The sequence below is a fragment of the Oncorhynchus tshawytscha genome, linkage group LG16, assembly GCF_018296145.1.
Source record: "Oncorhynchus tshawytscha isolate Ot180627B linkage group LG16, Otsh_v2.0, whole genome shotgun sequence".
Taxonomy (NCBI): Eukaryota; Metazoa; Chordata; class Actinopteri; order Salmoniformes; family Salmonidae; genus Oncorhynchus; species Oncorhynchus tshawytscha.
The window spans coordinates 55,527,506-55,545,038 of NC_056444.1; the positions used below are offsets into that span (position 1 = coordinate 55,527,506).

General features: G+C 44.1%; 1 protein-coding gene across 3 annotated transcripts in view; it reads right to left on the bottom strand.

Annotated features, from left to right (window-relative positions):
- Window positions 1–17,533, bottom strand: part of LOC112215952 (kazrin-A) — a 208,784-nt gene that overhangs the window by 102,197 nt on the left and 89,054 nt on the right. For all 3 annotated transcript variants that reach the window (XM_042299371.1, XM_042299372.1, XM_042299375.1), the window contains exon 2: window positions 180–287. In XM_042299371.1, coding sequence (XP_042155305.1) covers window positions 180–287 — 108 coding nt within the window. The remainder of the gene's footprint in view (window positions 1–179; window positions 288–17,533) is intronic.

Below are 17,533 nucleotides of genomic sequence, written 5' to 3' on the forward strand. Positions count from 1 at the left end.
ATTTGTAAACATGTCTAAAAACATGTGGGGGGATGTGGAAATATGATGAGTTGCACACTATCATATTCCCATATATTACTTGATAGAATGAACCAATGCTTTGGCAGTCAGTATCTATGCCAGGGTTTTCAGTTTATAATGCAATGCCATGTGTAGGCGGAGGGTGGCTAGTGGCTTACCTTTGTCCAGAGAGGAGTCTGGGGTGCTGAAGTCCATTAGGCTCTTGATGTCACTCTTGTAGCAGAGATCGGTCGCTGGCTGCTTCTGCCTCTGGTGTACAGAGGGATCTGTAGGAGAGGAGAATTGGTTTGAACACATTTGGGTTCTGATAGGAGGGGTGACTATGTGTGTGTATATATGTGTGTTTGAGCGTGAGTGCGTGCGACGGGGGGACTATTCTTCATTTTATACTTTTTCAATTATTTATACTTTTTTCTCTCTGCATTGTTGGAAAAGGCTCGTAAGCACACCACTGTTAGTCCACTTAATGGCATTAACAAGCATTAACAATTTTATCCACAAGGGTTATGTGTTGGTTTGCTTTAAATGACTTCAACAGATAAGGATTTTCAAAAAGGATGGATGAAGAGAGTTTGCGTGTAGGTGGGTACATAAAGTGTGAGGGAGGACATGAGAATTTGTTCAAGAAATACAGTGCCTGTGTTATAGGAAGGAAGTAATGAATGCAGCCACACTAAACACTCGTCATCATGAACGATTCCTCTCAAGGCAAATGTAATGACCAATAACTCTCCCTCCTCTCAAATCAGCATGCATGTACAGTATTTATACTCATAGGATACTAAGTAGTGTTAGCCACAATGCTGCACCAATATTAATCAGGATTACTGCGAGTGCTCCTAAAGACTCATGTCCACTGGTGAGACACAACATTAGCATTTCATGACCAGAATAGCACATTTGACTTGTTAGTCATACATACAGTATAATATGTATGTAAAGTATGTAACATGAACACACAAACATATGTATGTTCGCGCTCACATGCACGCATACACAAACACAGGCACACACAGACACACACACACCATTGCTGTGATTTTACATCACCCAGGATGATAGTTATAGCCACAGTAACATCTGTGTCCTCTTTCTGCCCTTCTCCTCATCTTCCTCTATCCCCATCCTTTCATTATCTACCCACCACTGCCTATTAAGGCCTCGTTATCTGGCTGAAATGAATTGCAATAATTGAACACAGATGTGTGAGATGAACAGATAGGTCTGGAGGCTACATCATGTTGTCACTATGGAGAGATCACTCTTCTTGCCGTTCTATGTGGATGTTAAAGAGCTATCAGCCTGTTTTTGCCCTTGGCGACTGCTCTTCATAAGGGAGCATGAGGTGGATGAGGTGAAAGTGAATTAAGTATGGCTGTATTTAAGTGAGTGGTCTAAGGAAAACAGCACCACCTGGCTGGAGATGCAGACCCTATGTGAACATGCACTGGATAGTGTCCTAGATGAGGCTAGAAAGTGTGCTAGAGGGTGCCCTATTTGAGATCGTAGTCTCTCTAGACATCTGGGTTACCTCCCACCATTTTTAAATGCTATGGTTTTAACAACGTCTTTCCCCAATATAATGTCAGTTTGGCATAGAGAAACTATGTCACTACCTTATCCACTTGAATAAAATACAAAATAGTAGCTAGCAAGATGGAGATCAGAGGTTATTCAGTGCCTTTCGCAAGTGGCTAGTTTGCATCAACTACCTTCACTAATGCCAGCAAACTTTGGTTTCGAATCATGAAATTCTGGCATGTCTGCCTCGTGATTTGTTGAGAGAGTTGTCTGTCTGAAGAGGACCCACCTCTGAACACATTTTGTTACCTTGTATATATTTTATTCATTTTTTATCTTTGAAGTTGCCAAAAGAGTCCGTCATGGAAAGCAGACCCTAGTCACCCTAGTCACAGATGTAAATAGAAATACAAATAAAAAGGTGTGGGGTTCAAGAGGCCTAGGGGCACTAGCCTATGTAAGTAGAGCTAGCTTAGCTAAAGTGTTTTTTTAAATTATTGTCCAATATATCCACAGACCTTCTGGGTCTATGAAAGAATCCCATTTTGTGGCAGATGGAGTCATTGTGTACCCTCTTGTATTGTTTTCCAGGTCACCTGGATATGTCTCCTGGATCAATGTTTTTCCAGCAAATTGCTTTTTTTGTGAGTGTAAATCTCTTAAGGTCTCGCTGCTTCATATTGATCTGAAGCCACGTAGCTGAGCAAACTTGCGTCAAGGATTGGCCATTATGTGAGCAGCATTGTGTGTGTGTGTGTGTGTGTGTGTGTGTGTGTGTGTGTGTGTGTGTGTGTGTGTGTGTGTGTGTGTGTGTGTGTGTGTGTGTGTGTGTGTGTGTGTGTGAGAGAAACAGTAAGGGCAGGTAGCCGGTGATTGTCAAGCAAATAACTGTCGGTCTCATGGTCATTGACCATTAATTAACAAAAACACATTTAGCATCTCCTGGCATGCATATATAGGACTGTTTCTGTCTGTGGGTGTGTGTATGCATGTAAATGTGCAAACAAGATTTAATAATGTGCTCGGTGTGTGCAAAAATGTGTCTACTCTGACAAGTCAAAATCCCAACCAAAACACTAAACCTTTATTTACAGCAAAATAATGTAGGCTGTACATCAACTATTGAATAGAAACTCAGAATGAGTGGGGGGAGGTTAACTGCGTAAAAGTGGGAGCACGTATGGAAGATGATTAGATAGTTAGTCTCTCCCTGTTGCCTTGTCTTCTCAGAGCGCCTACACAAGGCTGTGAAGAAGTATTACATTTTATTTAAACCCGAGCTGCAGCCTATTTTGCATAAATCATGTTGTTATGGATGATCTCTCTATCTGTCCCATGTTTACCCAACAGGGCAGGCCCGTTTTGTCCGACAGCGTAGGCCAGATAGACATGTCAGCCCCCGGCAACAGTAACCCTAGAATCTCCCTCGTCCCCTTCCCTTGGCGACACATTGAACTGACAGCTTGCTTGCTTATCTCTCTCTCTCTCCCTTGCAGTGCATGCTGGGAGTTTTTTGAGTTTGAGTGTTTAGTGTGGAGGGCTTTGTCCTGACTAACTTTCTTGATTCTTTTCTTGGTCTTTTCTTTCAATTTTATCTTTCTATGGTGGAAGGTCAATGCAATATTTGTTTTAGCGGTATCCACAGTTTTTTCAAAGTTAGGGTGGAAGAGGACAGAGTAACTTTCCTGGGGTTTGGAAGGTGTGGTGTGCGCGATGGCTTCTCAGCCTAGCGCGGAGGAGATGCTGTCGATACGGCATGGATTCAGGTGAGTTCCTGAGAATGGAGTTAAGGTGGAGGAGGTTCTGCTCGCGGTCGGTGAACAGGTAGGAGCTGAATTTATACATTCTGCTTCTAGAATGAACAAAGCTGTGGTTGTGTTCATGAAAAGGGCTAATTTGGTTGGTAGGCTAATTGCTAGCGGAATATTTGTAAGGGATGTTTTGGTGTCAATTTCACCTCTCTCTCTACCCCTTCGACAAGAGTGGTAGTTGCAAATTGGTTTATTACGGATGACCAAATCAGGAAAGAGCTGAGTCGTTTTGGTAAGTTTGCTAGCGGTTTTCGTGTACTGTCAGCAGGCTTTCAGGCAGATGCCGTTAAGCACGTTTTTTCGTTCCCGGAGACAAGTGTTTATGTTTCTGAACAACAATGAGCAACAACTAAATGTGCATTGTAAAGTGAGGCACGGGGAGGGGCTCTATGCAGGGTTTGCCAGCACAGATAGTCTACGGTGTTTTAAGTGTGGGGATTTGGGGCATAAGAGCTTTGTGGGACCACATAAAACCCGTAGACAAGGTGAGGGTACAAGCGTCAGTGGGGGAAATCGAGGTCAACGTGTAAGGAGATGCAGACAGCAGAAGCTGGGCCTAGTCATGCCAGGGAAGGTGGTGTAGATGAGGCTGGGCCTAGACAGGCTAGAGATGGTGGTGTAGATGGGGCTGGGCCTAGTCAGGCTATGAATAGTGGTGTAGTGGAGGCTGGGTATAGTCAGGCTATGAATGGTGTTGTAGCGGAGGCTGGGTCTAGTCAGGCTAGAGTTGGTGGTGTAGCTGAGGCTGGGTCTAGTCAGGCTAGAGATGGTGGGGAAGCGGAGGCTGGGTCTAGTCAGGCTAGAGATGGTGGGGTAGCTGAGGCTGGGCCTAGTTATGCTATGGAGGGTGGTGTAGATTATTCTGGGCCTAGTCATGCTATGGAGGGTGGTGTAGATGATGTTGGGTCTAGTCAGGTTATTCTAGTGGATGAGGAGAGTATAGTGGGGAAGTGTAAGAGATAAGGGGGAGGAGGAGGGTGTCAAGCGGAAAAGGAAAAAGGGTGTGGACAAAGGCACCATGGAAATTTTGCCTGTTGCTGTGGGTGATGCCCTGACCAGAGAGAAAGGGCAGGTGGTCAGGGTGGGAGATAGAGATGAGGAGGAAAGTGAGTCTGAGGAAGAGGATGAGGAGTTATTTTTTTCAGACTCCTCTTCAATGGGCCCGGAGCTGACAGCCAGTCAAGCAGAGGGGTCTAAGTACACGTTGAGAGAATTGACAAGGTTCCTGAAGGTGACTAAGTGGAAAAAAGTTAATCTTGAGGCTTTTTTCTGATCCTAGAAAGTTTGTAAGATCAGTACAACATGCTATGGAAAATGAGGGGCATGGTGTCCTCTCACCCAGGAAACAGTTTAGGTTGAGGAAGTGAGTCACAACAGTGTGTAAAGGTTTACCTTCAGACACTGTTTAGATGTATATTTTCTTTCTGACCCTGGGGCTTTTTGAGCTTTGCTATTGATCACTTTCTCTGCTGGCTTTTCTCCCACTTCTTATGGAGACTCTTTGGGTAGGCTCGCTCAATATAAATGTCGCCAGAGATGCGGGAAAGAGGAGTGTGTTGGGTGAATATGTAAAACAAAAAAAAGTACAGGTGTTGTTTCTGCAGGAGACGCATAGTGATGTGTTGAATGAAGTCGATTGGGGGCTCTGGTGGTAAGGGGCAAGTGTGTTGAGCCATTGGACAAATCTTAGTGCAGGGGTGGCAGTCCTTTTTGCACCGGGGCTGTCTGTAAAACTTTGCTCCTCAAAGGAGGTGTGTAAAGGTAGGCTGCTTGTTGTTAAAGCAGAAATTAACAACATGGGTTTTGTCTTTATAAATGTGTATGCGCCTAACACAGGGAGAGAAAGAGGGGTTCTATTTTGGAGCCTTAGGCAGGAACTCTCACAGGTAGCGCCTGAGGAGACGCTGGTGGTCGGAGGGGACTGGAACTGTACAATGGATTTTTACCAAAGACAGAAATGGGGAAGAGCCTCACTCAGTGTCAGTGAGAGTGTTAAGGGAAATCATTAATCAGTTCGACCTAGTGGATGTTTGGAGAACTAAATATCCAAACACAAGACAGTATACATGGGTGAAGGTTTTTGGGGCTAGGGTGAGTGCAGCCCAACTTGATAGGTTTTACATGTCTAGGAATCGGAGCAATAGGCTGCTGGGCGCTACCATTCTCCCGGTGGGGTTTTCGGATCATCACATAACCATGGCTCGGCTGTCTATTTCACCAGGGCCCTGGCAGGCATCTTATTGGAAGTTCAATGTAAAGCGCTTACAAGATGCCACTTTTTGCTCAGGTTTCCAGACCTTTTGGGAAAGGTGGGGGCAGCGAAGAGAGGAGTATGAGTCTTGGGGGAACTAGAGTGTTGTATTAGTGAGATAGAGGTAGAGATGGTGGGGCAAAGCAATGTAGGCCTCCAGGCTAATTTAGCCGAATTATGTAGGGACCTGGGCAGTTTTTTCCAGGTTAAAGCAAAGGGAGCACTTGTAAAAGCTAGGTTCTCCATGCTCAAGGAGATGGATGCACCCAGCTCCTTCTTCTTTCGTTTGCAAAGACAGAGCGGTGAAGCCAAGGGTATGCATTGTCTACGGCTGTCAGATGGGCGGGTGACCTCTGTGGTGGGTGAGATGCGGGAGCGGACTGTGGAGTTTTATACTGAATTGTATAGGGAAGAAGTGTGTGATCCCATGTGTGCTCAAGTCTTATTCGCAGGACTCCCTAAGCTCTCTCTGGTACAGAGAGAAATGGACATTCCTCTGTTGTCCCGTGAACTGGCAGAGGCCGTAACCCAGATGTCCCCCGGTCGTGCACCGGGGATCGATGGACTCCCAGTGGAGTTTTATAAAGAATTCTGGGGAATAATTGGACAGGACTTCTTTTGCGTGTTGCATGAATGCGTCGGCGTAGGAGAGTTGCCGATGAGCTGCCATCCGGCGGCTCTGACTCTGCTGCCCAAAAAAGGGGACTTGTGTGAACTTAAGAACTGGAGGCCTGTGGCATTACTCTGTGCGGACTACAAGATATTTGCCAAAGTCCTCTCTAACAGACTGAAGTCCCATTTGGACTCGATAGTACATAAGGACCAAACATATTGTGTATCGGGACGCTCAATCACGGACAACTTGTTCTTAATTAGAGACATGTTGGACTTGTCGAGAGGTTATAATGTGAACTTTGGACTGGTCTCTTTAGATCAAGAGAAGGCTTTTGATAGAGTGGACCATGAGTATCTGTTTAATGTGATGTTTGGGGAAAGGTTTTTGACCTGTGTGAAGCTGTTGTATGCTGGGGCGTCATGTATGGTCAAGGTGGGAGGGGGGCTCAGTAGGCCAGTCTGGGTGAGACGGGGCATTAGACAAGGATGCCCTCTATCTGGGAAGTTATACACACTGGCCATTGAGCCTTTTTTAGGACTGCTATGCAGGAGACTGCAGGGAGTGTGCTGGACAGGAATGGATGTGGTGACAGGCAAAGCAGTGTCAGCATATGCAGATGATGTTTCTGTGATGGTCAGGGATTATCAGGATATGCAGGCACTAGAGACCAGTCTGAAGGTGTATGAGGGAGCTTCATCAGCTAAGGTAAACTGGGGCAAGAGGAAAGCTCTGTTATGTGGGGCATGGGGTTATAGGGCTCCTCCTCCGCTTCCAGGGGGTTTGCAGTAGGGTTGTGAAGGGCTTAAAGTGTTGGGGTGTACCTGAGCTCGGAGAAGTGGGTAAGGAAGGGCTGTCACAGGCAGTGGTGTCAAGACTGGCCAGGTGGAGGTGGCTCCTGTCCCAAGTGTCATATAGAGGGAGGGTGCTGATAATTAACAACCTGGTGGCATCTTCCCTGTGGAATAAACTGGCTGTCCTCAATCCCTCCGCCGGTCTGCTCGCAGACCTGCAACGCAAGCTGGTGGACTTCTTCTGGTTGGACCATCACTGGCTGAAGGCAGCAGTGTTGTATATGACCTTTCACGAAGGAGGACAGGGCCTAGTGGAACTGGAGAGCAGGATGGCTGCTTTAAGGCTAAAGGCGGAGGTGCAGAGACTGCAGTACCATGCTGATGTTGGCTGGAGGGAGCCAGCATGCGTGCTGCTGAGGAGAGCTGGCGGATTAGGGTTGGACCGGCAGCTGTTCCTCATGAAGCTGGAGAGGCTGAGTACAGCAGGTCTCTCAGATTTTTACTCTGCAATGCTGAGGGCCTGGCAGCTGCTAAGACCCATACGAGAAGGGGGTGTGGAGCCTGGGCTATGGGTGTGGGAGGAGCCTATCTTCCACAACCCAGCCATTCCTTTGAGATCGGTTCAGTCGGCCACCCTGCAGAGGCAACTGATGGCAGGGGGGTTTACAAAGGCTGGGTGACCTGAGACTGATGGGAGAGGAGGGGTGGAAAACCCCGGAAGTCTTTGCACAGCAAACAGGAATAACGTCTCTTAGGCTGCTGGAGAGATTCCTGGAGGAGGTCCAGGTGGCACTGTCTGAGCCGGTAAGGGGGATATTTGAGTGGTCAAAGGGAGAGGGGCCACCAATGTTTCCGCCACTGCAGGTGACGGCAGAGACTTGAGACTGGCAAGGGGGTCTGGAGGACTTGTTAGATTTTAACACTCCGAGCATGGGGGAGTTTGAGGATGTGGGAGGTAAAGCCCTATACAACCTCTGCGTTAAGGTTAGGAACATTAGGAGCCTAACAAGAGTGAAGGCACATCAGTGGCAGGGGGTATGTGGGGCGGAGAGTATGGTGGGTTTTAGGTGGAGGGGGCTCTACAAACCCCAGTACCAAAGAGGTCAGGGGACCTCCAGTGAAGGGTTCTTCATGGAGCCCTGGCCACTAACAGTTGGTTGGCACGGGTTGAATCGGGAATTGGGCAGGGGTGTCTTTTCTGTAAAATGAAAGAAACTGTGATTCATGTGTTGTTTTTTTTGTTTTTGTGAATTTGACCCCTTTTTCTCCCCAATTTCGTGATATCCAATTGTTTTTAGTAGCTACTATCTTGTCTCATTGCTACAACTCCCGTACGGGCTCGGGAGAGACAAAGGTTGAAAGTCATGCGTCCTCCAATACACAACCCAACAAAGCCGCACTGCTTCTTAACACAGCGCGCATCCAACCCGGAAGCCAGCCGCAACAATGTGTCGGAGGAAACACCGTGCACCTGGCAACCTTGGTTAGCGCGCACTCCGCCCGGCCCGCCACAGGAGTCGCTGGTGCGCGATGAGACAAGGATATCCCTACCGGCCAAGCCCTCCCTAACCCGGACGACGCTAGGCCAATTGTGCGTCGCCCCACGGACCTCCCGGTCGCGGCCGGTTACGACAGATCTTGGGCACGAACCCAGGGTCTCTGGTGGCACAGCTGGCGCTGCAGTACCTGCGCCACCCGGGAGATTCATGTGTTTTTTGTGTTCACCAGGTTAATGCCTTTAATGTCTCTGTTGGAATGTCTGTGTGAGAGGTTGGGGGTGTTTTTTACTGTTGGGATGTTTATAATGGGATACAGGTATTCCAATAAGGAGAAAGCCAAATGTGTTTTGTTGAATTTTCTGTTTGCTCAGGCATTATTTGGCTAATAAGAAGGAACAGGGTCAAAGGTGGGGGGGATAACAGACTCTTAACTATTATTTAATCGGATGGTCTCTGTGCGCCTTAGGGTTGAGATTGAGTTCTATAAAATTATAAAATGTGTAGAGACGTTTGAGGAGATATGGTGTGTTGGGGGTCTGTCTGTATAGCTGGGGAAGATGTTTAGGATATACGGTTGTAGGAGTATTGTGATGTTGGTTTGTATCATGTGGTAGATAGAAAGGTGAGCATGGTAAATGTATGCAGTACAGGATATATTTTAGTTTTTTTATTTTTAAGGCGGGGGGGTTGAGTTTTAAATGAAATGAGATTGTTTAAGTAAAGAAAGACAAAAAGTGCTCTCTCGCTCTCTCGCTCTCTCGCTAGCTCTCTCGGTCTCTCTCTCTCTCTCCCTCTCTCTCTCTCTCAGCTGCCGCTGCAATATTAACCTGCAAAGACGCTGCTCGCCTACTATCTCCGTCGAGTGTGGATATCTGCCACAGGGAGTTAAAGTAGATAAGTCATTTTTGGCAGCAAACGACAAACACACCCGTATTTGCGTGCTTTCAGATCACTAACAATGCATACATTACATGTATGGTAATTCAAGACAAAAGAAAAAGAGAGAAATCTGCACTCTTTTAGTTTTCTTGTTTGTGTTTGTCTGTTTTTTGTGTGGAAGGTGCAAAACAAATGAAAACAGCTCATCTGTCTCTTCGCTTTTATTCAACTGATTGAAAGGCTTCCAAATCATAAATAATATTGGTTTCCCAGAAAATCAATCAACTGACTTCAAGCAGTCACATCTAAATGGTTCTGACTCCAAAGGCTGTTATGTCACAAAGAAAAGCTGATAAAGGGATAATGTATCTTCAAATGCATAGAACAACATTATTTCAAATCTTTTTCAACATTTCACTACCCATTTTTGTCCTCAACATATTTTTATGATAATGTAATTTCACCAGAAGCTAGAAATGTATGCTTGGAAAACGCCATACAGATGCAGGATCTTAATTTGAGCCAGTTTGCTACTGCAGGAAAATAATCCTGCAGCAACACAAAATTAATTACCATTTTTGTAGGGATTGATACATTTTTTGTAAGGGAAAATCAAGTCTGATTTCAAAGTGGAAATTATAATCTTTGGAAGCCTTTTTAAACCTCAAAGACACGACAAGTCTAAAACTTAGTTCTCCTGCAACATGGTGACGAAATTAAGATTTTCTTCCAGGCCAGCAGACTATATATTCTAGATACAAATATGTGTCTGCAGAGACATAAAATAATTGTAGCTAACTGTGATTGCGTGATACTGATTTAAACAAGAGAGAATTATCTATGCTCTACAAAACAGGCTGCATCACTTCAACGGCAACCCATATATTTCTTTATTAATAATGGGCTATTTAACAAGTCAAGCACACGACTGAGAGAAAAAGGTAATTTCTCTCTAATGAAATACATAATGATGTCCTTACAGTGAGATAAACTTCGTAATGCAATTATGTAAATTGCTGGATCATTGCCGAACAGTGTGTCAGAGAATATTCCTATTCTCCCTATTCTGTCGAGACTATGCTAGCTACAGAAACAATCATTTGAAATGACATGACATATCCATTTTCACATCATGTTGCAAAGGTAGAAAGTACAGATGTAGGATCTTAATTTGCTACAGCCGCCAGTTTGCTACAGCAGGAAAATAATCCTTCAGATAAAGATTCAGCTCTTAGCCACAAGGACCCTTGCTGCCTCAGTTTCACTGAGCCACGCCACGGCCGGAGGAAGATTAAAAAGCGACAAACAGTCACAGAGAAAGAATTCAACAATTTTCCAGAAACAGGCGATCTGTGCCTCCTTTTCCTTTCACAATAAACTATATGGTAGGGTTGGAGAAAGAGAGAGAGAGACCAGTTCTGTCAGTTGCATTTACTACAGGCTTCCAGGTTTGGATTTGCCGTTGTTGGTGCTTGGACACCAACAGATCACTGTAACAGATACCAAGATCTCGCTTTAATGCAGTTTACGCAGGCCAAATGACCCACTGGGCACACCACGTCATTTCAACGTGGATAATTAGGTAATATTTGGTTGAGACATTGATAAATGAGATTATAATTTGCAGTATATTCACCCACTCAAAACACCAGACAAAAGTTAGTGTAATTTATAATGTGGTATATGCTTTCAACCATCTAAAAGCAAATTACAATTGGAAATCAATGCCTGTTTTTTGGTTTGGTTGTCACGCAAATGTGACCCGCTTCAGGAAACTAGGCATATGTCGCGGGCCACTACTTCGCAGGAGAGCCGTTTGAACGTAAACGTTAAAAAAATGTCTAAATGCGTTTTTTTGGCAGAAATGCCTTCTCGAACATGTGAACTTTCATGTGCCTTAATAATAAACGTGCATGCCACCTGTAAATCCGAATAGAATTGTTAAATTACAAGCCTTGGTTTAGCCACTGAAAAAGGAAGCAACCTTCCCGCTAGCCATGATAGGCTAAGATAATGAGTGGTCTGGACATGCCGAGAGATGAGTTTGGATTGGTCTGCCATATAGCACACTTCTGTCTATAGGAGCTGGTCGGTGTGTGTGGGTAATCCTGTCTAACGCGGCTTTTAAAAAAAATTGTATCACATAGTAAAACTGCGTAAGGGTTGGTCTCCACTTTCTGGAGGACCAAGTTTTGAAATCAGTGGAATTTGAGTAAGATAGCTAAGGAGATGGAGAAAACACCTGTCTCAGGATTACATCTTCAAACTAAGGGCAACCATGGCATCCGTGACAGGAGACACATCCAGCCATGATGTATATGGGTAAGATAGTCTAGCTAGCTACATTTTCAGATATTACACGTTTCTTATTTTGACAGAAAGTGGTTTCATTTCAAGTTAAAGTGTACTGTTAGCTAGCTAATGTTAGCTGGCTGGCTAGATAGCTAACATTGAACCTGGTTCAAATCAAATCAAATCAAATCAAATTTTATTTGTCACATACACATGGTTAGCAGATGTTAATGCGAGTGTAGCGAAATGCTTGTGCTTCTAGTTCCGACAATGCAGTAATAACGAGCAAGTAATCTAACTAACAATTCCAAAAAAACTACTGTCTTATACACAGTGTAAGGGGATAAAGAATATGTACATAAGGATATATGAATGAGTGATGGTACAGAGCAGCATAGGCAAGATACAGTAGATGATATCGAGTACAGTATATACATATGAGATAAGTATGTAAACCAAGTGGCATAGTTAAAGTGGCTAGTGATACATGTATTACATAAGGATGCAGTCGATGATATAGAGTACAGTGTCAACGTATGCATATGAGATGAACAATGTAGGGTAAGTAACATTATATAAGGTAGCATTGTTTAAAGTGGCTAGTGATATATTTACATCATTTCCCATCAATTCCCATGATTAAAGTGGCTGGAGTAGAGTCAGTGTCATTGACAGTGTGTTGGCAGTAGCCACTCAATGTTAGTGGTGGCTGTTTAACAGTCTGATGGCCTTGAGATAGAAGCTGTTTTTCAGTCTCTCGGTCCCAGCTTTGATGCACCTGTACTGACCTCGCCTTCTGGATGGCAGCGGGGTGAACAGGCAGTGGCTCGGGTGGTTGATGTCCTTGATGATCTTTATGGCCTTCCTGTAGCATCGGGTGGTGTAGGTGTCCTGGAGGGCAGGTAGTTTGCCCCGGTGATGCGTTGTGCAGACCTCACTACCCTCTGGAGAGCCTTACGGTTGAGGGCGGTGCAGTTGCCATACCAGGCGGTGATACAGCCCGCCAGGATGCTCTCGATTGTGCATCTGTAGAAGTTTGTGAGTGCTTTTGGTGACAAGCCGAATTTCTTCAGCCTCCTGAGGTTGAAGAGGCGCTGCTGCGCCTTCCTCACGATGCTGTCTGTGTGAGTGGACCAATTCAGTTTGTCTGTGATGTGTATGCCGAGGAACTTAAAACTTGCTACCCTCTCCACTACTGTTCCATCGATGTGGATGGAGGGGTGTTCCCTCTGCTGTTTCCTGAAGTCCACAATCATCTCCTTAGTTTTGTTGACGTTGAGTGTGAGGTTATTTTCCTGACACCACACTCCGAGGGCCCTCACCTCCTCCCTGTAGGCCGTCTCGTCGTTGTTGGTAATCAAGCCTACCACTGTTGTGTCGTCCGCAAACTTGATGATTGAGTTGGAGGCGTGCGTGGCCACGCAGTCGTGGGTGAACAGGGAGTACAGGAGAGGGCTCAGAACGCACCCTTGTGGGGCCCCAGTGTTGAGGATCAGCGGGGAGGAGATGTTGTTGCCTACCCTCACCACCTGGGGGCGGCCCGTCAGGAAGTCCAGTACCCAGTTGCACAGGGCGGGGTCGAGACCCAGGGTCTCGAGCTTGATGACGAGCTTGGAGGGTACTATGGTGTTGAATGCCGAGCTGTAGTCGATGAACAGCATTCTCACATAGGTATTCCTCTTGTCCAGATGGGTTAGGGCAGTGTGCAGTGTGGTTGAGATAGCTTGGTTGGTTGGTTGGTTAGCTACCTGCAGATTCATGCAGGGTAGTAACATCATTAGTTGGGATTATGGTTTGTTGTCTAGCTAGATAGCTAGCTACATGTCTTAACAATGGACTCCACTATGCAAGTATCCATTTCAATAGAATGTCACTGCAACCACTGTTGATAGACGTAGATGGTAAATTCGCTCTAGCTATCTACTCCGATTTCAGATCATGTGTAAGATAATGTAGCTAGCTAGCTAGACTATCAGATATTACACGTTTCTAATTTTGACAAAGATTTTTCATTTCAAGTTAGTGTACTGTTAGCTAGCTAGCTAAAATTAGCTGGCTGGTTTGCTAGCTAACATTACGTGTATGATCTTATTATTCATATCTCAGAGCCATTTGCTTGGCTAGTTATAGCCTAATGTTAGCTACCTAACCTTGAACCTGATTGGTTAGCTACCTGCAGATTCATGCAGGGTAGTAACGCCATGAATTGGGATTATGGTTCATTGTTTAGCTAGGTACCTAGCTAGCTACATGTCTTAACAAAAGACTCCAAAAGACTCCAATAAAAAAATTATCATTTAATGTGCGTTAGTAAATTCTGTCTGGCTATCCACTCCAATTTCAGAGCACTCTCGTCTGAGTGTGCCAGAGCACAGAACAACTGATGAATTTATAAACGCTCAGTGTCAGTAAACGTTGGCAAAAAAGTTTAATTAAATTGTTTCTCAAAAGCGTGGTTACAAGTTTCAACTTTCAAAGCAGAATTACTTTCTCATTGTTCCTCAAATGCAGTGTATGATACACAATTGTGTAGTTCTGTGTCTTTGCTTTTATCCAATGTAAAATACAACATTTTGCTACATAAGACCAAATCAAGGCGGTGGATCACAAATGTCTATCACTGCATTTGTCTATCACCATTTAAAAGCACAGCAAAGTTCAAATGGAATACAATGTCAAATTTTGTGTTTATTTATACAACAGAATAATCACTTTGCTTCATCTAATAGCAGAACCAAATTACCTGGATTGCAGTTGAGATTACATTACATTGTGTAAGTGATCAACACCATTCAAGATTGTTTCAGCAATTGTGACAATCTCCAAAGACCTGCAACGACCTATGCATGCTATCTTGAACATGCCCCCTTTACATGATTAGACCTATATAAGAGGAAATTTATACTGTAGTTACAGTAACCTCAAAATGTGGCTATGGATGTGTTACTCATTCCTAAAGTTGAATGTTACATTAGTTTGTAAGAACTTTAGGCTATTCACTGTTATTGAATTAATATTGAATTGTGTTTGGTTGAATCAATGATGTTTCAATGCAATTTGTCAACGTATTGTGACGTGGAATCTTAGTGGAAAATACGTTAGATTCGAAAAAAGTAATCAACATAAACTGTTGTTTTGAGGGTCACAGGATTATGTCATCGTGGTAACCAAATTTCAATATAGACAAAACTTGTTTCAAAATATGTTGAATTGAACATTAAACAGCATCAGATTTTCAACGTTATATTCACTATCCGAAAAAATGTATAGGCTGCTCAGCACCTCCTACTGGAGTATTGATCTATCTGCAGCTACCCATTGGTCTTGCATTCAGGGTTTTAACCAAGCCCTGCTATGATATTTGTCCCTGACTATTACCAATGTGCTATCATGAGAATGATTGTTGAGAGATCGCCACTTAAAAACGAAATAGATTCACTGTTGCTATCAAAGTCATTCCAAAGGGTAGGTTAACTGAGATAATGAAATGGGACCATACTTTATCACTCATATCATCAATGATGCTATTTAGACCTATATGGCATTTGCAAAGTAATCAACAGCTATTGTTTCAATTCAGCCCAGAATTCAACTAAAACAGACAATACAATAGACCTAGGGTTTCAACCTCTGGTTAATTTCAAATGTAATGATATTTAGTCATGTTGAATTGTGTTCGGTTGTCAAGGTAACCACATATCAACATTTGAAGGATCTGTATCTTCTGCTTGGATAGTTCCATTAATCTAATAGCTTTAATTCCAGTTGGTCTACAAGTTAATAATTGACATTTTGGAATCACGTATCCATCTCAACCAAAATTCAAAGCTAAGAATAGGACTAAGATTAAAGTGTATATACATTTTTGATTTGATTTAGTCCTATTCTTGAAATGTTTGGTCGAGATGGAGACGTGAATCCAACATATACATTTTGAACCATGTCATATGTGCACTATTGGCCTACCACTGGCCAATTAGATGGCTCATGCCTCGATCACACCTACAACGTCATTGCGCAAAATGGTACGCAGCATCATCTGGATTTGTGTGCAACAACAGTTCAATATTCACCTTCTGCTACCATTTCTGTCAAGCCTTCCACGCATACAATGTGATGCATATGGTCGATAAATCAAACGTTATGCACGACACAGAACGCACTGCAACTGCCTCTGCAACGCAATGCTGCAAGGCAAATGCAGTGTTCTATTGGAAACTAATGTATTTCTGGTGTACTAAAATGCAATGATGCTGTTGGTGTAAATGAGGCGTCTGGCTGCATTACCAGTCTTCAGTATCGTAGGAGGCGTAAAACAAATCTACACAAAGGTTGATACTGTGAGATTTTTAAACCACGACTAGAGAGAGTCTCCACGAATACAGCAAAGAGCTGCTGTTTTTACGAGTGAGTTCATGTTTAAGTTTTTACCCAGCACTGTCAACACTTTCTATTGAACACTTTTATAAACCATAAAATGCCCGTTCTCCCTACTTCCGCTCACGCTACAACCAGCACTGCAGCTGCAATTAATGAGTAGGAAAGTGTATCGATAGGTTTGCGATTAAAATCGAGGAATATTTCACTTTCTCTGGCCATAGGAGTAACAACACGAATTTGTGCATGGGCAGAGGTAATGCGGTGCGACTTGAATTTCGCCATCATCTGGAAGACAGTTTCCCTTTTTGGTCAGAGTTAGTGGAAGAAAGGGAGAGGAGAGGGACTTTGAGAGGCGGACCCTCAGTCCGCTGCTCTCTCCCTCCACTGAGACTGACCATCAGGCTCCATCAGCACACTGACCAGCAGGCTCCATCAGCCACCCCAAAAAAGGTAATTATTTAAATGTATGCTCACCCAGCTGTGTGATCATATAGCCTACCTCAAATGTTTAAATATAATTTTACAAATATGGTCTGATATACATAGCCTACAGCACAAACCTCATTACTACAGTACTGTTTTTAATATGTTAATGTTGCCTAGATTTACGTCATGTCCCCCAAAAATTGGGGGTTAGATCTTGGCTTGCATTTTGACTCGGAAAGTGATCTCGACTCAAAAATAGGTTGGTGACCACTGCTCTAAATGGTATTCAATGATTGGAGGGCTATCGTCTTATGTATCCCATTTACATAGAAGCATATGGTTCTGTTTGAGTATGCACACAGAACCAGGCAACATGGTACATGTGGCTGTGTCAAAATAGGCTTCTGTCTAACCCTCCTGGAGACATGACAATGATGCACACTGACCATTGGCAAACGGACGGATAAACTTCCTTGTAGGTGCCCTGACTTCAATGTCCCCCTCTCGTGCTGTCTCTCTGTCCTTTCACTCTCTTTCTCTTTCTGATTACACCACAAATTTCTCTATATCTCCTCCTCTCTCTCTCCCTACCTCTCTCCCTGCCTACCTGCCTCTCACGCTCTGTGTCCCACTCTCTATCTCTTTCCATCTTTGTTACCAGCTGCCAGCGGGGCCCGACTGTTACCACATATATGTACTTCAAGCCCCTGTCATCTCTGTGTCCCCTCTACAGGAGCCAAATAGCACACAGTGAAGAGACCTGAGTTAGACAGTCAACACAGAGCCACACCAGTAGTCCCATTCTAAAGCTGTAGACTAGTAGAGGTAGTAGACCTGGCGTCTGACTGCTAACGTCTAAAAGGAACACCCTTGGACAAAGGAGTAAAGTTGTGTGACTTGTAGACTAGTCAGGGGTGTTTCCAGAAAATATCCCTAACAAACTTGTCACTTAATTTCTCTCAACGTCCCAGCCAAATAGTTGCGAGAGAGTGACAGTTGTAAAATCAATGGTTGTTATGTTCTACGAGTGGCGTGGGTCTGAGTTG